The following is a 23,280-nucleotide window of genomic DNA, read 5'->3' on the forward strand; positions in this document are numbered from 1 at the left end:
TCTGAATGTCTGTATAATTAAGACTACTATGATCTGGGGATTTAGGGGCAAAAAATTATTAGTATACCTTCCAAAAAAGATAACCTAAGCTGTTGATAACTACCCTAAAAAAGATATCATAGGTCATAGAGGGTATTTTATTGCCGAAAAACCTGGCTACTGTACTGTTCTTTTTAGACAGCAGGTCATGAGAACAGATGGGCATTGGGGAACCTGCTAGATGCTTTTATACTGAGATTGTTAGGGGAAATGTTTATGTTACTATATTTTGTTTCAGTCAGGTGAAGCATTTGGTTGCCCTGAAAGAAATGGTCTTACAAATATCTGGTCCTACCCCATCCAAATTCATTAATTTAAAACATATAGATCCTGCCTATCTTCCACAGAGTTCTAGGTACAGTAGTTCCTAATGATAACATGTAAAACTGTAATTTAAACCAAAACCATAGAAAGCAGCTAAAAACAAGAGCAGCAGTAAACAAGAGCAATAAAAACTGTGATGAGGAACATCTTCACCGAATTCTGGAACCTGATTAGAGGGAAGTGAGATGGGCCTTTCTCAGAAAGATATTCTGAAGGCTAGGCTCTACCTCTGAAAAGACTTCTTCTCTCATCCCAACTAAACAGTTCTCAGGGAACACTTAGGCATATAGGAAGGCTTCTGAAGATCTTCATACATAGATTTGTCTTGGAGAAAATTGTCCATCAAATCTTCTAGTCCTAAATTATTCAAGGTTTTAATATTTGGAAGCAAGTGCAACTATCTCAGGGAAGGGTCCCTACATCCTACCTCTGTTAACAAGCATCCTGTTGCAACCTGGGCCATTTGAATTTTCTGAATACTTTTCAGTAGCTAACTTATATAGAAGGCATTGCAAAATGGGAGACATGATGTAGACACGGTATGTGTCACCGTGGCCACATCTGCACTAGCATACATCCCCTCAAACTATGACCCTGCATTTTCAAGGAGAATATTGCCCCGTTCAGCAAAGAATGAGCTCAATTTGCAGGTCAGCTCTACTGACCCACATCACTTTTGTTTGGTCTGGATTAAGATCAGAAAGTTACTCACATTCAGTCCATTTCTACTTGCAGCAATATCTCAGGGCCTCAATAGCTTCCTTGGGACAAGATGGAGAGAGAGGTAGAGATAGGTGAGATCTATAAATTAGTGTACCCGAACCCAAAAACCTGACTGATTCCTAAGCAGCTTCATGTAAATGTTAAGTGGCACATAGCACATAATAAAATCCTAAAGGACTCCATAGGCCAAAAGCCACAATGACAAATAAGCATTTTTCAGCACTCTTTTTAAAGACATCCTTCTAAGAAGGGCTGGAACCCCCAAATTCCAGTATTTATAGGAATACTGTACCTCCAAATTCCAACCTCAAGGAGGCACCTTTTAGATTATATTTCTGCTGAAAAAGGTTATACTCCATCTTGGACTACAGCTATCTGATTTCTGAAAACAGGGCTTAAATCTGGACTGAAAAAGGCCTGGATCAGGGATGGGCAAGGCTGCATAGTGCCTACAGTCCCTTCTGACCACAAACCATCATTTGAAGCAGGAAATAAATAAAAAAATGTGTAAGCCTTGATTGATCGATTGATTTTGTGCCATCAAGTCATTGTGAACTCTTAGCAACCACAGAGATAGATTTTCTCTATGACGATCTGTCCCCAAACTGATCTTTCAGGTCTTCCAACACTATAAGCCTTACAAGAACTTTAACATAATTTAAAGGAAGGACCCATTTTCTTTCTTTGTCTTTCTCTCTCTCTCTCTGTCACACTCACACACATACACTCATGGACACACGCACACACACACACAAAAGAAGGGGTAACATAAAATCTTGGTGTTCACTATGTGTGACATGGCCGTGCTCACTACGGCCTTTGATATATCCAAACATTTAAATGTCTGTACGTAAGCTTGTAAGATACATAATGGAAAATAGACTTTATTCATTAGGAATTCACATTACAGGATAAGTGATAAAAATAGCCAGTAAATCTTATTATTATTTGGAATCAGCTCAGTTCTGATGAAGCAGTTTTTTAAACATTTGTAGAACTTAAAACTAAGTGAAATTTACTTCAAAGTACTTGTTGGTAGTTCATTCAACTTAAACTTTTGTTATCTGGATTATTTGGTTCTGATATTATTGCTGCTTATGAAGTACCACATCAGTTATAGATTTTGCCCTAAGCTAGCTACCCATGTTTATAAGTTGAAGTAATTTGATAAAATTAATATTTAACATTATATATGCAACCATGGGAATATCAAGCTGTAATGTTCTTTTCTTGTAAATCAGTAGAAGGTTATATAAATTTAAAAATATGAAATTAGTCTCTTTTTGATCTTAAAATTATGTTAATACAAAAGAAAATGTTTTGTATATAGGACACCTCAGAAAAATGTTTTAAAAGGGTTTATTATAATTGACTTTTTGCTAGAGGAGCTGATTGTTAACTCTAATAGCCAGGACGTGTCCTATTATTGTCACAATTTGGGCAGAACTTCACAAGATTGTTAACATTATTTTAGCTTGGTTACTGCACTGAAGAATGAATATGTTCTGCTAGTAGTATTTGGAAACTATGAAAATATCAAGAATTGTGGACTTTTCACATATGGGGAATGGCCAAATAATTGTTGTACAGTATTGGAAGGAAAATGTACATGTGATTTGCAACAATGGATTATTAGTATGCATTGTTTGTTAACATTTTAATTAGTCTTCTTCTTTTTTTTTTACAATACAGCAAGAAAGAAGACTTTTGAATAAATGTGATCAAGTGTATTGGTATTGTTTTGTTACAAAATAAGTTTCAGGTCTTTTTTTCCTTTTCTCTTTATTTCTGATGTTACATCACCAGGAACGAAGTTGTATGTATAATTAGTTAATTTGCTCTAATCAATAATTATTTAAAAAGTGCATCCTATGATTACCAGGCCAGTAACAACAAAATGCCTACCTAGTTCACACAGAAAATACCATTGCTAAGAATATTAGAGACTGACTGAAAGTTCTCCAACATAGTGGGATAAGGGGTATTTTTTTCAGTAACAGTTTTTATTATAACCTCTTTTAGACTTGCAGGAAGTATACTTTTTGTGATGAAGCATTGATCACAGTAATCACTAATTTGGTTAGTCCATATCTGGCCACTCTTACCAGCCAGTGTACAAGGGCCAAGAATACATATAGTTGGCCTCCAAGAATCCTGCTGAAATACATCTAATTTAACTGGACAAGTAGGTGTCAATGATACATCTACTTTTCCTGCTCTAACTACAACATCCAAGTTGGAAAGGACATGACCATTTTATTCACCAAGTGCTTCACAATTTGACCAGTTCCCCAACCAGGAGGCAGGAATGCTTTTCTCAGGCTTGATGGTTGAGTCAACAATTCATTTTATCAACCCGGCAGAAACATTATCAGTCACTATTGCTTTTAGACAAATCTTACATTTTTAATAATGCACTCATTTTGCTTAATGTTACATTATCTGGGTCTGTCAAGAGAGGCAGAAAGACTTTAAATAAGCTAATAAGACTGAGTTTATTTCTATCACAGGTTATCTATGGGATTGCCTTAGGAGAAGACAGACTAGAGGCAAAGATGTTTAATTTTGCCAATATTCTGTTCTATTTCTTGTTACTTAGTAGAGCTTTCGGCAAAAGATGTCCTTGAAAGCAAAGTATGAATTTGGGAATTTTTTCTAAGGTAGCTAACCTGCAGAATTTTGAAGAAGCAAGTCATTTTAATCAGCTTGGCAAGATTTCTAATTGTATATTTCTAGCTGAAGCTTCTGAATTCCTGTGTTTTAGAGCCTCTCCTCCTTACTAGACCCAGCCTTGCTATAAAAATAGGAAGGCCTGTAGGCACGATTATGTGCTGTCCTGTGGATTTTGCTACCAGTAGGTGTTTTGCGGTACAGAAAAGAGCATGATGAAATCTTGGTCTGGAGAGAAAAGAAGACCAACAACTAGGGGACAGGGAGTAAAATTGGGGTTCCCAACTCATTTCAGTGATGCTGCTGAAAAAAGATTCTTGGTTTTCCCAACTTTTCTCAGGCCTCAGTAGTTCCAAGCTGGCCTACACTTTTTTCTTTGCCCATTTAAGGAAAGGGAAGCTGTAACAGGTTAAATCAGTGCTGGGTGGCTACAGCCCTCACAGAGTTTGGCTGTGCTTTGCGTTGTACATTGTGGTCTTTGTGCAGAGAATAATGAACATGACCTTGACAGAGGTATGAAGGAACTGTTGCCTAGGCAAGAAGGGGTGAAGTATTTTTTAAGTCCAGAAATGTGAGATAACTTTTGGAAGCAGCTCAGGCAGTTGCCTCCCTAATTCGCTGAAGTATTAGAAGGAGGAGGGGGAAGAGGCACAGTACCAGCAGGTTTGCAAGATTCTGTTATTATAGCCACTCTCAATAAAAGTAGTTGTGTGTGGAGCTGTGGAGTTGATTTCCTGGTCTGGTTTACCTAGTGGGGCTGACACTTTGTGCCTACCAGGCATCTGCAACATTTTCATGGCTCTTAAATACCATCTTGACCTAGAAATTGGAATAGTAAGAAAGAGTTCCAACTCTGCAGGGTTTTGCAGCTCTTTGTTTTTATAATCCAGGCAAATGGATATGTGCCTGCACCCAAGAGGCTGGCCTTTTAGAACTTGTGCAGCTTTTAGTTGATTTTCATCAAGCAAACCTGAGAGGTTTTGCTCCTAGGATCTGTCTCCTTTCCATTTCATATTAGATTTATGGCCTGGCTCAGTACTAGCCACCAATAATGCAATGTATTAATGTGTAACAAAAACTGCTGTTACTGCAGCCATGTTTGAGCAGAAAGTGCTCTCAGCTTTGCATTCCAGTCATCTTTCTTCTGACATTATCTTCCCACAACCTGCTGTGCTTCCCTTCCATCTTTCAGATCTGTTTTTACCTCATGGAACCAAGTCTAGACTTTCAGAGAGAGGGGTTGTGTTTTAGAGTAGCTTCAAGAGAAAGGTGTTTGGGAGGGGAAAAATTTAAGGCTGCATGCCCATTTCTCTATTATAGATTGACCCTTCCAAAGGTACATTGCACCCTTTCCCAATTTAGCAATTGCCAGACTTTCCAGCCAACATGGTCATCGCTGGCCAATGCTGGGATTTTCATGGCTCTTAAATACCATCTTGACCTAGAAATTGGAATAGATGTGTTTGTTTACAACTATCATTCCTAGTGATGGGTTTTGATGGAAGCTATAGTCCAACACATCTGAAGAGCATGAAGGTGGGGAAAGATGGTATATGTTAATGGAGAATTAGCATAAGCTACAATTGCATTCATCCAGAATGTTACATTCTATTTGTCCCATTGTTTAAGACAGGAGGGACAAATATTTGGCCCTCTGGATGTTGTTGAATTATAATTCCAGCCAGCATAGCCAATGGCAAGGGAAACTGAGTTTGTAGTTCAGCAATATCTGAAGGGCCACAAACTCCTGGTTCAGGAAATGATAGCATAAACCAGTATATCCCAACCTTGGCAAAGTCCAGGTATGTAGATTTCCTATCCCAGCATTGGCCAGCGATGACCATGTTGGCTGGAAATTCTGGAAGTTGCAGTCCACACATCTGGTAATTGCCAAAGCTGAGAAACAATGACATAAACACATTTAGACTCAGTAATTTTATGTTGTTGATACTGCAGTTCCATGAACCTGCCTTAGAGTAATATTGCCCAATTATTTGCTCTTCCATGAAAGAGAATAAATATGATGTAGTCAGTAGCCATAAACCTTGGTGGTAGATAGAAGAACACAACATTTTTCCTCTGAATTCTGATACTGAGAAAACAAGGAAGTGCTGCAAGATATACAGTGGCAACTAGTATTAAACCAGACAGGTTGTCTAAAAAGGGAACATTATTCAGTCTCTTTGTTCCAAGAATGGCTGAAAGAGAAAGGATGTCCACTTTGAGGAAGAGAAGAACAAAGGTACTGTCATGGCAGTAGCTTTTGTCTATTTGAGATCTTTTGTTTTTTTATCCAAGGTACAACCACTCAGAATTCAAAACTCTCCCTCTCCCCCTCCGCGTCCCTTTCTTTGTTTCTGTCTCCTGCTCAGCTGTACATCCAGCCTTCCAAGAGTTAAAACTTTCCAGCCTGTGCTGCAGATTCCTTGCCTGCAGCCTGCTGCCCTGAGTCAAATTAATCATGTACTGGGAAACACAGCAGGCATGTACTAGCTCTGGGCATGGTGTATCACGTACTTTCTGGAATCTGTCACATGGGGAGCTTTCTCCTCTAGGCTCAATTGATCCTTTCTCAGTTTGATGCTGTGCTTAATTGTGAGAAGAGCCTGCATTTTTGTTCTTCTTCATCTGAACTTAATGGACTACTCTTGCCAGCCTCATCCAAAGAAGTCTGCCACAAGAGAACCGTCAAGCAAGAAAAGCTTTCTGTTCATGCACAAAGTATGTGATGTCAGGAGGACAGCATGGAAATAAACTATATAGAATCTTTCGTGTGCAAGAGGGTGTAATCTTTTTCTTCCACAACAAAGCACAATTTCCTTCTTTGGTAAAGCACTTCAATTACCAGCTAGCGTTGTTCACTGGGAGAGAATAAAGGCAGGACAACCCTTCATTCAAAGGGCATCAGCAACTGTTAATTCCAAAATATGCTGCTCATCTTTGGGTGAACCATGTCTACACTCTGACAGCCCAAACACATTTGCTGTGTGTCACAGTGAAAACTGATAGCACACAGTTTTTGGTAACTACTCAATAGGTTTTTTTTTAACATTCCTGTGCTGTAGTAAATTTCTAGCATTCATAATTGCAGGTTAAAAAAAATCTCATTATGGTTTCAAAACTATCAGCTTGATCCACCATGATCAATAGCGTAGAATGATTTGCTTAAGTTTCAATGATTTCAATGGATCTATTCTGAGAATGATTAAGGCTGGATCCAACCTTATGTTTTCAAATGTCTGGGCTGGATTGCTAGTTTATCACACAATTTTGCTTCCCATTAATTAGCTCTGCTGTGTATAGGCTCTTCTGGATTCTGTGATCCTGTCAAGATTACCACTTAATCTTCTGCCTTGTATCCCTGATTTAAAATTAGATTTACTGTCCCTTAGTGGCAGTTTATGTGATGGAAGAGACAACTGCTAGCAACTCTCACTGACCAGCACCTTATGGAGAGGTCTTTCATATCTCTGCTGATCCACTAGAAGGAGGGATATCAGAATGTAGGTAGTACAAAAAGCAAAATCATGGAGGTGTATGACTGGCTAATAGTCTGCAGCCTGGATTAAAGTTAAGCAGTAGAATATATTGAATATATTGGCTGTCACAATTCCCCAAATGTAAATTAAGGAGACATGGTTCATTTTTAATAGCATAACCTCAAGAGATGATGTCCATACATGCACAATGCATGCACTTAAACCAACTCTCTGTGTGTGTGTTTTAAACTCCACAAAGTTTTTTAAAATTATTGGGGGATGGCATATTTTGGAACAATGAATAACTAAGACAATACACACTGGTAGTAAAGTGCCCTCTTCCCTTAGATATAAATGTGCAAGATAAAAAGAACATCTGATTCCAAGATCATGAGGAAGATTTATGTTCCAGTAGCTGTGTATCATTCCCTCTTTTTATACATAGCTTGTGGAAAATGATGCTAATTCTTTGATTTCAAGACTCAGTATGGTCTTGATTTACCCTGCCATGGGCAGGTTGTAGTTCCCTAAAAAGAGGAAATGGTCCTTTTGCACTGGGGTAGTTGACATACTGAGAACTGATTGCAAAGCTCTTTGGTGTTTGCAGCATCGACTGCCTTCTTGTGGTTATTCTTTGCACTGTATCGCCCAATGACCTATTGCTTTACCAGAGTAGCAAATGTCTTAGGGGAAAAAGTGACAATCTCTACAGATTTTGTCATAAATGGAAATACCTGCTTTTTAACATAAGCAAACACATTCTTTTATGAGCATCTTCTTTCTCTTGGCTTTTACTCTTACATTTTGATAAAAATATCAAGGACCAATCTACATTTAGAAAAATGCGTGTCATTGACTTATTGGGACAATGCTATTTCAGAATGCAAATGAGGGATTGCATGGTTACATGCCTTCCCACTTCCATGCACATTCAATGTAATAGGAATGATTATCTGCTAGAATGCTTCTATAGGTCCCCATGCCAAGGAGAAATCTCACAGAGAAAACAAGCAGCCTTCTTATGTAAGTGAATGTGTCCAATTTATTTATTTAAAAATATTTTTATACCTTTGCAAGGCAATGTTTTCTTTATAGATTTTTCCTGCACTAGATCTACATTACACGGTGTAGTGGATCCATGGTTCCCTTCCCACTTGCTAGACCATTCCAATAAATCAAGGACCAGACCAGGCCAAAACTGGCACGAATCCATACTCCAGGTTGATCTTCTATCACTCAACCTTATAGAAATTACTTAGAAAACATTGTTCAGACCATTCACGATACAGTATTAATTGGTCAACTGGAATTCTCTCCTCAGAAACTATTCTCACCTCCTTGAAACACCTCTGTTGGGTGAAATTATTTTCAAGCAGCTGCCAAAGAATAAGGGCAAGATCCTATTGTGCCCTGGAGGCCCAGGATATCACCCTGGAAATATTGTCAAAAATTAAAATATAAAACTTCTGGATTGGAACAATGTAAGCCTAGTAAATAAATAAATAATTTTCAGGGGGCAAGTTGATAAATGTTGGCTGGCAATGTCTATATGTTGTTTTATTTTTAATTACAACTGGACATTTTTTATTCCTTTAATAAATGCATTGAATTGGAAATTGGAGTTGGTTTGGTTCTTTTCCTTAGCATGGTGGGTGGTTTTATCTGTGTGCCAATTTGCAGGGCATGCACATACTTCATAGAATTATAGGGCTTGAAGTGACATAGAGGTCTTCTATTCAACACCCCCAAACATACACACACCCAGATAGTTGTCCAACCTTTATTTAAAAAGCTCCAAGGATGGAGTGCCCATAAATCCAGAAGACAGGTCGTTCTGTCGCTTAATAGCTCTCACAGTCAGGAAATTTCTCCTTATTTTGAATTTGGATCTCTCTTTGTAAAGTTCTTAGCCATTGGTTCCTCTCCTATTCTCAGGCACGATCACTTTCAAATATTTGAAAAGTATGATGTTGTCTGCCCTTAACCTTCTCTACTTTAGGCTAAATATAACCCAGTTTTTAAAAACTATTCATCATAAGATATAGCTTCCAAGCCCCTCACCATCTTTATGGCTCTTCTCTGCACTCTTTCCAGTTCCTCAGTGTCCTTTTTGTATTGTGGCAACCAAATCTGAACACAGCATTCCAGGTGTGGTATGACCAGTGCAGTACAGAGGGGAACTATCACTTCCCCAATTTCAACATTATATACCACTGTTGATGTAGCCCAAGATTGCATTGGTTCTTTTGTCAGCTGCAGCACACTGCTGGTTCATGCTTAATCTGTCATCTACCAGGACACTCAGACCCTTCACACAAATACTATTGCTGGGATTGGTATTCCCTGTCTTGTATCTGTACATTTGATTGTTCCTACCTAACTGCAGAACCCTACATTTCTTGCCATTGAAGTGCATTTTGCTTGAAAAGGCCCAGTGTTAGAGTCTATCAAGATCCTTATAAACCATGAGTCTGTCTTTTCAAGTGTAAGCAATCCCCCCAACCCAGCTTTGTTCCTTCTGCAAATTTGCTAAGCCTCCCTGCTATCCTCTCATTTAAATCATTTATAAAAATGTTGAAGAGCACTGGGTCCAGGACAGACAAACTAATTATCTGAGAGGAATACTATGTTTCCCCCAAATAATTTAGATTTACTGAGAACATGGTAATGGAGACACATGATTTTTTCCCTGTATAATCCGCCTTTGGGTGGGTAGGAGGGTGGGAGATCACATTAAATTCAAGCATTGCCTTCCTTTCAGCTAATACGATATGTTGCCAGATCAAGGTGCTTTCCATCACATTAAAATGGCTGCCAGACCACTTCACTAATATAGGAATCAGCAGTGTGTGGAAAGCTCAATTAGATTAGGCTCCTGGTCCAATTGTGAAACATCGGTCATTATTACATATGATAGTTATTAATGTCCTGTGCTGGAAACTTTCCATCAGCATCTTGCATTCTTTCCTTTCCCTTCTTGCATCCTAGTACGGACTCCCATCTTTCAAACTTAAAGGCAAGGATAAGACACAATCCAACTAAACTTGGACCCACCCAGCAGTCTCTAAGCCTAACAGAAATCAGATAAGCAACTTCATTTAAAAAAAAATGAAATGGATTTGCAGGCACAAAGAAGCTTAGCAGTTGTTGTCTATTTCTTGCAGAAGTGGCTGCTGTGACTGCCAAGTTTTCTTTGTACAAAGTCGCATGCATAAAGAGGCTGACAACAGAAACAGAGAACGAATGAGAGCACTGCATGCAAGTATCTCAGCATTTCTTTGCTCTAAGGGCAATACAGAGTTGCCAAGAAACCAGAGTCATCTGATTGGCCATGGGACAGTCTTTCCTATTCCACACCAAAGATTCAGCAGCTGCTTCAGTGCCAGGATGAGTGAACTGAGTGACAAGCCTTATGGGGAAGATGCCTGTATGAATTTTCAGTGTGTGTCTCTGATTATTAATACAATAATGCAATGATTTCCAATTTGGGTAGGACCTTATATGCAGCTTGTAAAAAAAAAAACTATTTAAAAATCAGTGGGCCTAAAGCAGCTGATAGTTAGGTAATGCCTATTATTAGAACACTCCAAAAGAGAGAGGTATGTAGGAATTGTGAAGAGGGAATTTGCCCCCAAGGTCATAATTGTTATATGAACAAAAGATGCTTGTGAAAGTTGAACAAGCCCTATTTGTTACACCTTTCCCCTCTTGTTGTTTTTTCTTCCAAAAATGTTTCTCCCTTTCAAACACAGCATGTCCCTTTTCTCCATTCCAAAGGTTCAGCTGGAAAGTTCAGAAATGCACCTTTCTGTTGTACATAGAAGATCTTTTTTTTTTCCTCTTACAGATCCTACTGTGAGTGAAATTACTAGGACCACCTGGTTTTAGCCAATTTCATTCACAGGAGGTGTCCAGAATAAACGGCTTCAGTAGTAGGTCAAAACCACTACCCTTGGCTCTCTGCAATACTGATATTAAATTGGGTGGATGTTGCCCATTAAGGAATGTCTTGGAGGGAAAATGGTGACCATTTTGTTTACGTCCTCCAGTGGTGCATCCTTTACACTTACAATTTCTTCAGGCTCATTTTAAACATTCCTCACCCATCTGAGACTAAAACATGAACCTACCATTTAAGAACAACTTGCTTAGAAAAACTGAGAATGATTCTGAATAATTTGGTTTCAAGACATCTAGAAAGAAGTGGCACACGTGTACCTTACATATTAGAAGCCAGAAAGAAACTAGTTGATCGTGGAGTCCAAAAATAAGAATTTTGGCATGTTGCACTGCTTGTGTTTTTGTCTGCTTTTTGACACTTTTGGAGCTCAGTACAGATATTTTGTATTCTAATAGGCATGTAGGACCAATCCTCTTTGTGCAATATATAGAATCTATACTGGTAACTAAAAATTTCCAATCTGGTAAAATAAAGCCTTTCCTTACTTGTAGCTCACCAAATCACAAGCATGTCCTGGTGACATTTTTTCCCCCAGTGTGTTCCTTATGATGGAATTGCCTTCATCTTGTTCCCAATCCATGAGTGAGCAAAACTGTCCTTAGCTGTACTGGTACTGAACAAGTGTTTTCTCCTTAAGCCAAAGGTAGTCTGAACATGTATCAAATCTGTTGGGCTTTATCAGAATGGGGATCTGCTTTGGAGATAGCAAATTTCATGCCAATTTTCTGTCAGCTCAAGGATGTCAGCTCAGCAAGGGGGGAAAGACCCATAGATAGAACATCTGATTAGTTATACCAAACTGTGTCTGGGAATTATGGAATTCTAGAGCAGTGTTTCTCAACCTTAGTAACTTTAGGGTGTGTGGACTTCAGCTCCCAGAATTCCCCAATCAGGATGGGTCCACACCTCTTAAAGCTGCCAAGGTTGAGAAACACTGTTCTAGAGAACACCAGACTGCTGCCACATGTTTGATAGACTTGTTCGATCCAGAATTTGATCAATATATATCCATGGTTAAACTATCACAAGACATTAAGTATTACAAAGACAGTGTTGATGAGCAACTTTCAAAAGAGGTTTAGATAAATCTATCAATGGCTACAGATCACAAGACTCAGATATTACTTCCATTATCAGAGATAGTAGTATGGCTTTCAGGGGAACTCAAGTAAGAGGAAAACATTCTGCTTCTGCTTGTGAGCTTTTTCCATAGTATCTTGCTAGTCACTTTGGAAGCATGGGGTCTCCTTTTGAGTTGGCTGAAATGGGCACCACGGATACCAGATAAAGCAGTGCACCTCATTTATTCCTTCCTCTTTTGTCTCATTCTTTATACTGAGATTCATTCGTTGCCACACTTAACTCTTCATTAACTGCATGTGTGGTAAAATCCTCACTTAGGTTATGCAGAATCCAGAAGGAAAACAACACTTCTGAGATATTCTGCCAGAAGGTTTGCTGGCATTTTCAATCACTGCCCACATTTCTGCTAGCAACCGCAGACTAACCAGCAGCTACTAGACAAACTGTTAGTGTGTAATTGTAAATACATGATTTTGGCCTCTATGTCATTGAATATAGTAAGGATTAGTGTGATGCCTATGGCACTGTCAGAATATTTTAATTTTAAGAATATATTGTGGGTGCACTCACAAAATACCTACTTGGCCAATCATGAAATATTCCATTTTTAAAAAGCAAACTGGTAAGACTACCTTTAAGATCTTCTCTAGTCTTCAAGGACATTTTTGACAATCTCATCTTCTCTTGATCTTTTCTCTGGGTAGACTGGCACGCTTCCAAACAAAGCTCTAGGTTGTAGCCTCCTAACATTTTATTTTCTAAGAAATTATGATTTCTGTGGGCAGCAAGGGAGGTGTCGACAAGTGCTTTGGTGCCTTTAGCTATGATGTCATTACATTCTTTTCAAAGGGCCCCCTTTTAATTTTGGCACATCAATTTCCATATATTACTGTAATTTTATAATTACTGCCCAGCTCACCCCCATCCCCAATCAAATAGGGATATTAAATCTGGTGAAATCACTCCTGGAGACCTTTTCTCCAAAACAATGTGGTCATGTGCCTTATGTTATCTGTACATATATACGTGTGTGTGTGTGTGTGTGTGTGTGTATAGTATACATATACTGTATGTATATGCATACATATGCATGCATTGGTTAGCAGCCACACTTAAAATTAGTGCCTGTGATTAAAATTAATTGCCTGTAAAATAAGGCAATATTTGTAAAATTAACTGATCTCCAACTGTGTATATACACACACACACACACACACACATACATACACGCTATTCGATCACACACAAATTATTCTCTTGCATACGCATACATACAATTGCACGCATTCATCCATTAAAAAAAGACCATGGGAAATCGGGTTTCAGCAAGCATACTGTTGTACATGCTGAATTCCACGGTTCTTAAACCTACAAATACCTGTAGGTTGCTGTTGTGCTGGGAGTGGTCCTTGCCGAGATTGCTATTTAGAGATCTTTGAGAAATTGAGATGTTTATGCTCAGGCTACCAGATCTGGGTGGCATAAATCCAGGCATTCCTTAGATGGCAACAAAGAGAAAGAAAACTGCCTTTGCTGCCACCTAGCAGCCCTCAATTTTTTGTAACCCAGATCCATAGTCTTCCTTTGTTCCTTCCTTATTTAGTTTATTTAATTAATTTATATGGTCACCCATCTCACAATAGTGGTTCTTGGAGGCTAACATAGAGTTCAAACTCAAATACTACTGAGCAATACCTTAATGGCAATGGAGGACAACTACGATCATCAACAAATACTGTGTGAATCCATGGGCTCAATTAACCTCCCAACTCCCATGCCTGGGAAAACATGGGAGGCTTTAAAACATCTTTAAGGCTTTACAAAATGCCAACAGGGTTGGGGCCAATTGGATCTTGGGTCTTGGGGGGTACAGTGTTTGCCAGAGCAGGTGCTGCAACAGAAAAAGTCTGCTTTGCTTCCTAGGTCCCGCCAGATAGCAACAAGCAAACAAGTGGGAAGATGTCTTTGTGCTTGGGGCAAATGCATGAAAGTCTATGCATGCTAATTGTGTAGATCCCACTGAGTTCAGTAGGTATTACCCAATTTCATTTTATGCAATGGAGAGCATCTTTGTTGGAGAACCTCTGTAATATAGCTTGCCCCCTCTTCTCCCTCTTTGAGACTCTGAAAGTCTTCATTGCAAACAGCCTCTACATCTACAGGATGACTAGAGGACAGGTTAGGGGTGTCTGCAAGATATGGTCAAGAGGCATCTGTGACAGTGCAATTGAAGCTCCCCCCAATAAGCACACCGACTCTCAAACTGTCCAGTTTTCCCAGTGATCTGGTGACATATCAAAGGGATGGGGCTGGAGCTTTAGAATGGGTGGCTCCAAAATCTCAGCCAACGTACCCTATGCCATTTCCTCTTTATATTGTTATCAAAGCAGCATCACTAGAGTAGCAATTGAGATCATTTTTCCTTAAGAGAGTATTTCTGTAACTTATTCTTTCTCTGGTGTCTCCATTCATAGTGTATGCAGCACCCTATAGTTCTAGTGCACTGCAAGTTATGGCTCTTGGGGCCCTAACATGCTTTGCAGTCAGCATTTCTACAACACGTGTGTCTAACATGCTATATACAGTGAATTGGTGAAATTCTAATGATACACCTACATTGTTGGTTATCCTTTTCTTATTGCAGGTTAGGGAAAAGACAGGAGTCCAATGGCTTCTTAATGCTACAAAGTAAGTGTTTGGCCAATATTGAGTCTTGGGGTGTTTGGATTCCTTCCTCAGCCTCTTTGCCAGTATTCTATTTCAGCTTTCCAGTATAATCCCCTTAAAAGAATTACAAAACTATTTTTAGGCTTCTTGGTGGCAACAAAAAGAACCTGATCTGTTGGAGAACATATTAAAGTCAGGTTTAATTCTGTAACATATTGCGGAAGAAAATAATTAGTAAAGAAATACCCAGGAATCAAATCACCCACTAATTTGATAAATTTTTCAGTAGTAGGTTTGCCTTGTTTTTCCAGAGGATTCAGGGAAAAAGTATATTAAGAACAAAAATAAAGTGATATAATACAATATGCATTCAATATTAGTTTGAATAATAAAGCTGCTATATTGGGAATATATACTATTCCTTCCTCAAAATGCTTTTGATATATTAACATGATTTCAAGATCCTATAATATTCCATAAAATGTTCATAGATCTCATACAAAATGAATTACGTAGAAAAATTGACTGATCACTATGTATAGTCTACATATATAGGGCATGCAAACCACCTCAGATTTCTACATGTATATGATTATGTGTATGCGTTTATGTAAGAGAAAGAGAGATTTTTTTTTTAGAACATTATGAACAAATGGGAGGCTTGCAGATTCATTTGAACAGAGGTCTTCTTGAATATAAAACAATACAATGGTCAGATGAATGGGTAAAAAAAAATGAGACTACAATTGTGATTTTTCTCATTTAGAGGTCATAATAATTTAAGCTAGAGTACATTAGAAGATTCAAAGTAATCAATTCAGAATGGTCCCTTGGGGGATAATGTCAACAAGATGGTCCTTCTATCTTGTTTTGGCAATGTAATTTTGAAGATAGAAGGGTCTTAATTTCTAGCTAAATTGGCAAATGAATATGGGATATGTGGTCCCAATCTTCTAGCTTCCTTCTTCAGGGCCTCTGTTCATTCATTCATTCATTGGAAGGGACAAAGAAAAAATGAAAAGAACGTCTATGACGTTATTTGAAGGGACTAAAGATCAAGATTGTAAGAAGTAAGAGGAAGGAATATGAAGTTGGTTTATTTGATCAAGGCTAAAATAGCTATGTTGTTATCACTGGTAACCCCTAATGGACTTTTGCTGACATCAGGACTGAAATGACGAGGTTTTGTGCATTTGTTCATTCATTCATTCATTTAATCAAGTTCTTAAGCTATCCAGAGCAATACCTCAGGAAATTTTAGAGATGATAATTAACATTCACTCTCCTTTTAAGAGGACAAAATGTGTACTTTGCATAAGTTTTAAGAAGCTTGGAAATGCCTTCCCACCAAGTGGTCTTTCAGCTGTTCCCTGAACAAATTATTAATGAAATTAGTAAAATATTCTTTACACCTTGGGAAGCTTTTTAAAACATACAAAGAAAAACTTTTCTGGTATGTTTGTTTTCACTGGAACTGAGTTTGCCTGGTCTCATAACCTGAGAGTCCATTATTAAAAGGTGTTTTCCAAGTCCTTGAGGTTGGTGTGGGACCTGAATAAATTTAAACAGTGGTCTGTTCAAACAACATGCTTAACTGGATCACGTGGGGAGACTATAAACATGTAGTGTAAACTCTGTAACCCAGACAAATGGGCTGCTTAATTAAAGTAGAAGAGGCTAGTTTTAGCCACAAACTTGGTTTTGTTTGGAGCTGAATTAAATTCTCAGTCAACAAACTCCTACAAGCATCCACTCACCATACAGACTCCCACAATATTATAAATCTGTCCAATCACAGACTCAGCCAGGCTGAAGAAGTCATTCTTCCATGAGGCTTAGCCTTTTGCCCCACTAAACCTCCACAAAACATACGACTCTATAGGCATCTTGGAACATTTTTTCACTGCTTGAGACTTAAGCAAATATATGTACCCCGGGGTTGAACTGTGGAGTCCTTGGGGTTCTCAGAGCTTGGTTGTTTTCTTGCAGATGTTTCATTACCCGTCTAGGTAACATCTTCAGTGCTAGAAGGGAGTGGGTTTGCTCTCTGTTTATATACCTGTCAGTTTGGAGCGGGAGTTGTTTTTTCCTTGATAGTTCCTAGATTAGGCTGTTGTTTACTGTTTGATTGTTTGTCTGAGTTGGTACTTCCTTGATTAGGATATTGTTTACTGCTTGATTGTTTGTCTGGTGTTAATCCTGGTGTTAATCCCTGTTTACCTGGGTGTTGATTGCTGCCGAGAAGGTGTTCTGGTCTTTTTGTTTCCTTTTTATTGTCTCTTTTGAATAGTGAATAAATGTTGTTTATCTCTACGTGCCTGTTGATGGCTGACTTGTCTGAATACCAAGCTTCCAGGAATTCCCTAGTGGATTTGGATTTAGCTTGGTCTAAGATGTTGACAGTCTCCCAGTTGAAATTATGGTTAAGTCTGTCCATGTGTTGTGAGATTAAGGAGTTTTTGTTGTGTCTTCTGACTGCTAGTAGGTGTTCATAGACACACTCTGCTAGTCTTCTGCCTGACTGTCCTACATAGTGGCTGTTACAGTCTTTAAACTGTATGTTGTAGATGACTCCTGTTTTTTCTTCTTGGGCTACTGGGTCTTTTGGTTTACTTAAGATATTTTGGAGGGCTTTACTTGGTTTGTGTGCTCCGGTGATACCATGTGGTTGTAATAGTCTGTTGGCTGTTTCTGAGATGTTTTTGATGTATGGCAGTGTTATCCTTTTCATAGCTTGTGTTGGTTGCGCTGTGGTGGGTTGAGTGATCAAGCACTGTTTGGTAAAGTTGTGTGGGTATCCATTTTGTTGGATACACAAATGTTGTGTAGGTGTTCTGTCTCCTATACAACATCTTCCAACAAACAGACCACCTATACAACATCTTCCCAGGTCTCAAGAAGAACAGCATCATGCTGACAAGGTAGGGACAGTTATCATTATGAATAAGGTGTATTATGTCAAAGAAGCTGGGAAGCTATCCTCCAATACCACATACTACCAACTTCTATCTTTAGATCTCACATCAACATATCAGAAAGAATTACACAATCTGATGAAGTAATTTCCCAAGGACATACAAGTCCCTGCCAACATGAAGATACCTCAGGAGTCCTCAGCAGGCATCTTCTACCTACTTCCCCAAATACACAAACCAGGAAGTTCAGGCCATCCCATTGTCTCATGTATTGGAACTGTCACAGCTGGACTATCAGATTTCATGACTTTATGCTACTAGCATTCCCAGCTTGATAAGAGACACCACAGACTTCCTAAGACTGAAATCCATTGGCAATCTCCCTAATAACACCATTTTAGTTACCATGGATGTTGAGACACTACACTAACATCCCCCACAAACATGGGCTTCATGCCATCAGGAACATCTTCACTGATGTTAACAAAGCATACCTTGCAGCAAACCGTATCACTTTGATTTCAGCCATAACTACTTCACCTTTGGCATTAACGTAACTGTAAATCAGTGGCATAGCCGTCAGCACAGCCACGGCTCTGCAATATGCTAACATCTTCAAGGCTGACCTAGAATAGTGAAAAAAGAGAGGAAGGAAAAAGAGTAAGATGGCAACTATTCAATAGGAAGAAGGGCAGAAGTCATCATTCTATATGTTCTTTTCTTTTTCTTATCTTTCCTTTAATTCTTTATACTTTTATTGTATTTAAACATTCTAATAAAAAATACATTAAAAAAAAAGAAAAAAGGCTGACCTAGAATAACACTTTCTCAACATTGAAAAACCTCCTTAATCCCCTGAAACCCTACTTTTAACTGAGGGTTTTTTTTTTAAATTTTTAATTTTCATTTTCATCCTCTGGACCCATGGAAAAGAATAATCAAATTCCATCATGACCTTAACAACTTCCACTGCACCATTAACCTTAGCCTCAACCTTTCTACAAAACAAATCTACTTCCTTGAGGTCCTGGTAAGACTACACAATGGCTAAATAAACATCACATTATGCAAGAAACCTACAGATTGCCATGTATACCTACATCCTTCCAGCTTCCACCCAGAACACATTACCAAACCTATTATCTATAGGCAGGTTCTATGTTATGACTGAATTTGTCCTGACCCACTAGTCAGAGATGCTCAACTGTTGGAATTCAGCCAGGCATTCAGGAGACTGAACTACCACCCAATGAGATCAATAGACAAATTGATGGAGCAAGATCAATTCCCAGGGAGACCTATTAAAAAACAGACTACAAAATCAGTACACAACACCCTGGCTGTCACCTCCAGCTCACAACTCAAGCCATTCAAAAACATTATTGGTAAGCTATAACCCATACTAAACAATGACACTACAGTTTCTCAGGCATTAGGTGGTAGACCCATACCTGTGTACAGACAATTGCCCAACCTGAAGCAGATCCTCACAGAAGCAACAAGAAACAACAGAATAATGATGCTGACATGGGAACCAAACAACAAACCCAGATGTCTATTTTGCCCCCACATTTACACCAATGGCATTATCATAAGACCCCAAAAACTTCACCCAGAATTGTAGAGATGCCTCCACATGCTCTTCTTCCAAAGTGATATATGCCATCATATGCCAGCAATCCTCCTCTGGATTCTATGCTGGACAAAAAAGTCAGACTTCATGCAAAATAATTGATGGGCAAGTTTGACATGAGGACCAAAAACCAGGACAAAGTAATATCAGGGCTTTTTAGCTCCCGGGCCACTCAATTATAGATTTCAAACTTACCATTTTAGAATAATGAAACTACACTAGCATTATAGAGCAAGAGACCGGGGGACTCACGTACATCAAAAAGTTTCCGTCTATCTCATAAGGCTTTAAACACAATAAGCTTTTAACACATTGTGATTGCTAATTGACAAGGGGCTTCTAATTTGTCTGACATGTAACCTGCATCTACATAACCACCCTTCCCTCCCCTTGGACCATCCCCTTTTCAAATCCTACATTAATTTAACCATTTCATGCATCTGATGAAGTGAGCTACAGTCACAAAAGCTTATGCCTTTCAATAAAATTTGTTAGTCAAAAAAAGCTGCCAGATCATCTTGATTTTTGGCTATTGTAGACTAATGCAGTTTTCCTTCTATAATAACTCCCCCCTGTGTAAGCAAAATACTTACCAGGGATTGAATTGATTTTTTTCCCCACTGCTGAAAGGAATGAAGATGGTGAGGCAGTAACCAGTGTTTCCCATGCCAGAGGGAATAGCTATATACACATAGATCAGGTGCTTTTCGAGGCCATCAAGAGAATGGCAAGCTTTCTGTTGATCTGGAAAAGTGGGAGGAAAAAGCCTACAAATTAAACTCAGGAACACAGATTTATAATATTTTGAGTTTTGATTTCTGTGTGTTGCAGAATAAATCATCTGCATATATTGTCTTATTCTTGTCAGCAATAAAGAGACTAATCTTGCTGAGTCCTGTCTGTCAGCCTGCCAATGGGTTATTACTAGGAATATCCACCTTGGTTTCCTCAGTAACTTTCACCACTCCCACAATTTAGATAAATGAAAAAGTCATACAACACAGTTTGGTTGGTAATCAGATTCTGAATCTGTCCATGGTGGTGCTGGCCCAGACTGAATCCTTTGTGACAACCGAGACAACTAAAACGATGGCCACTGCAGGACAAACCTAGCCATCCTGTAATATATTCTTCTGGTCTGCAAAAGTGGGGAAAGGGTTGTCTGAATTGTTCATTTTCTCTGAACAAAGCCAATATGTATTTAATGTAACAACCTTTAGATAGGGAGTAATGCACACAACATGCACACATTTAGGCTGGGAAATTCAGTCCACTTACAGAATTTTGAAAAGGAATTGAGAAGGCAGTTAAAGAAATTCTGGGCTATGAACTACCATTAGAACGTTTTCATTATTCTTTCGCTTATGGAAGGGATGTTGGCACCACATAAGAACACAAACTGATTAATAATTTGCATGACAAAGCCAGGTAAACTTAACGTTCAAGTTGAATTCAAGTAATATGGCAGTTAAAGACTAGATTTAACAGAATCTGATACTCTTTGAAGCTGAAATATAATAGAGACAAAGAAGGGGGGGGAGGACAAGACTCAGATTATTTTAAACAACTATGAGTAAGTACTGGGTGAAACAGTTTGTAGCTGACATGATAGTCTCTAGTAGTTTTGTGATGTCACCAGTAGCTGTTTTACTTTGTTTATCTATTTACATATCCGTATCTTCTATTTATATCTGATATTTTTGTTAGATTGAATTTATTCATCTATTGGTTTAAAAGATGTACATGCTGTTTCCCATACCTTACTTCAATGCCATTTATAGATCAATTAAAAACAACAATATAACACTATTAAAGTACTCAATATAAAACATATCCATTAAAGCAGAAGGGAAAGGAAAGATACATAACAATAAAAAGATCTGTCTCTACCAGTGAATTTCATTGGCTTCTGGAGGTTAGCTGTTTAGAGTTGTCAACTCTGGCCCAGGAAGCACCTGCCTGTAAGTAGGACTTCTAAAGCATTGGTGCAAACGATGACTCTTCTCCTGGGTCTCAAGCACATGAACGTGTAAAGCAAGATGAGCAGCCTGATTCCTCCTGATGTAAAGAGTAATACAGTAAAATGAATTGCTCTGTGATAAAACAGCGGAATATATGCAACAAATGATTTGCTATAGTGGGCAGGATACAGACTTCAGATATGTAGAATAGACACATTGAGATAACTGGGTTTTAAGTTATTCATTATTTACTTTGCTGTCAATGCATGACAAGCAGCCCAGAGGCCAGCTGAGCCAAGAGCTCAAGGACCAGCTGAGCCAATATTACGCTGGCTGAAACTGCACCACATCCTAATCTTAGTCATTTCAGGCTGGGTGCAGCTCAAAGATGTTTTTTTTGGAGCTCCAGTGGATTCATTATGCTTGGAAATATGCCTTTAGCCATGCCTATTTCTGTGCTGACATTACACACAACTCTCCGATCTGGGGCAGTGGATTAGATGTGAAGTAACTTGATTCTTCCCTTGCCCCATTCATCCCTAATTCTAGTCTTGCTCTGACTCCTAGACGGACAGCTCATATAGTCAGGAAGGTCCTCCTGATGCCAGGCTGGAACCTGCTTCCTTGTACTTTTCACCCACTGCTTCTGGTCTTGCCCTTTGGGGCAAAAGAGAATTAAGTCCATTCTCTTTTCTGCATGACAGCCTTTCTGATCTTTGAAGAGCGCTAGCATATCTCCCCCCGGTCATCTCTTCTGTAGGCTAAACATCCTAGGTTCCTTTAACTGTTCCTTGCAGGGCTTGTGTTCCAGTCCCTGATCATTCTGGTAGCACTCCTCAGAAGTCACTCTAGTTTGTTGACGTTGTTTTTTCAACTGCGGTGCCTAGAACTGGGCATAATATTCCAAGTGGGGCCTGACCAAAGCAGGCAAGGATGGGACAGTTACTTGCCATGATCTGATGGGTTTGCTCCTATTAATACACTCCCAGATAGTATTTTCCTTCTCTGTAGCTGCATCACACTTCTGACTCATGTTTAACTTGTGATCAACAAGGACAACCAGATCTTTTCCACATGTACTATCACCAAGCATAGTCACAGGCTTACATTTTTCCTTCCCAGGTGCAGAACTTTACATTTCTCCCTGTTATATTCTGTTCTATTCATTTCAGTCTAGTGTTTAAGTCTGTCTGTGTGTCTTCAAATCAGCATTGACTCCTGGCAATTGCCGAGACTAGTCCCTGCAGTTTTCCTGGCAAGATTTTCAGAAGTGGTTTATGGTTACTGCCTTCCTAGGGCCGAGAGAGAATGACTGGCCCAAGGTCACCCAGCTGGCTTCATGCCCAAGGCAAGATAGAACTCACAGTCTCCTGGTTTCTAGCCTGTTGCCTTAACAACTAGAAAAAACTGGCTCTCCAAGTCTCTCTCTGTCTTTGTTAATCTCTTTTTCATCTAAGGTTGATAAAAAAAGATTCAGGAGACATCTGAACTTACGTGTGGATTTTCTGAAGTGGCCTGAATCTGAACTTTCTGGAAGCTTTGTTACCTATGTAAAAAAATCAGGGGAACCAGAGTTGGCTCCTTCTCATTTCTCCCTGATTTTTTCTGCCACGTCCTGTTGACATTGCCTTCCTTTTACCTCCAGCCAGCTGAGGCAGCTGAAATTTGTCCTTTGCTTTTTCAGCGTTAAAGCCATTTCCCCCCCTCTTCTTCCAATACAGTTTTGCTGTGATTATCATGTGGCATGTTTCACAGCTGACTTGATGAGGGATTGAGCTCTGCCCAGCTGCTCTCGGCCCCCTCCCTCCTGACTGCTGGGAACAGG

General features: G+C 39.0%; 2 protein-coding genes across 18 annotated transcripts in view; one reads left to right on the forward strand and one right to left on the reverse strand.

The window, feature by feature from the left end:
• CXXC5 (CXXC finger protein 5) overlaps positions 1-23,280 on the forward strand; it is a 238,351-nt gene that overhangs the window by 171,152 nt on the left and 43,919 nt on the right. The window contains exon 6 of one of the 17 annotated variants that reach the window (XM_088131518.1): positions 2,779-8,830. The exons of 14 other annotated variants lie outside the window; for them this stretch is intronic. In XM_088131518.1, coding sequence (XP_087987644.1) covers positions 2,779-2,841 — 63 coding nt within the window. In that variant the 3' untranslated portion in view covers positions 2,842-8,830. Of the gene's footprint in view, positions 1-2,778; positions 8,831-10,399; positions 10,430-23,280 lie in introns of those variants that run through there. 2 more of the 17 variants (XM_088131520.1, XM_088131521.1) reach the window with 2 other exon arrangements.
• On the reverse strand, positions 11-23,236 carry LOC148213621 (uncharacterized). The gene is made up of 5 exons (XM_088131525.1): positions 22,950-23,236; positions 21,385-21,552; positions 20,088-20,238; positions 18,356-18,487; positions 11-1,124 (listed from the first exon to the last, which is right to left on the reverse strand). The coding sequence occupies exons 2-5, from the start codon at positions 21,395-21,397 to the stop codon at positions 1,106-1,108; spliced, it is 315 nt and encodes a 104-aa protein (XP_087987651.1). The 5' UTR covers positions 21,398-21,552; positions 22,950-23,236; the 3' UTR covers positions 11-1,105.

This window comes from Python bivittatus, unplaced genomic scaffold (assembly GCF_059951505.1).
Source record: "Python bivittatus isolate LINGU-HERP-01145 unplaced genomic scaffold, Pbiv_v1 ctg000960_np1212, whole genome shotgun sequence".
In the NCBI taxonomy this organism is placed as follows: domain Eukaryota; kingdom Metazoa; phylum Chordata; class Lepidosauria; order Squamata; family Pythonidae; genus Python; species Python bivittatus.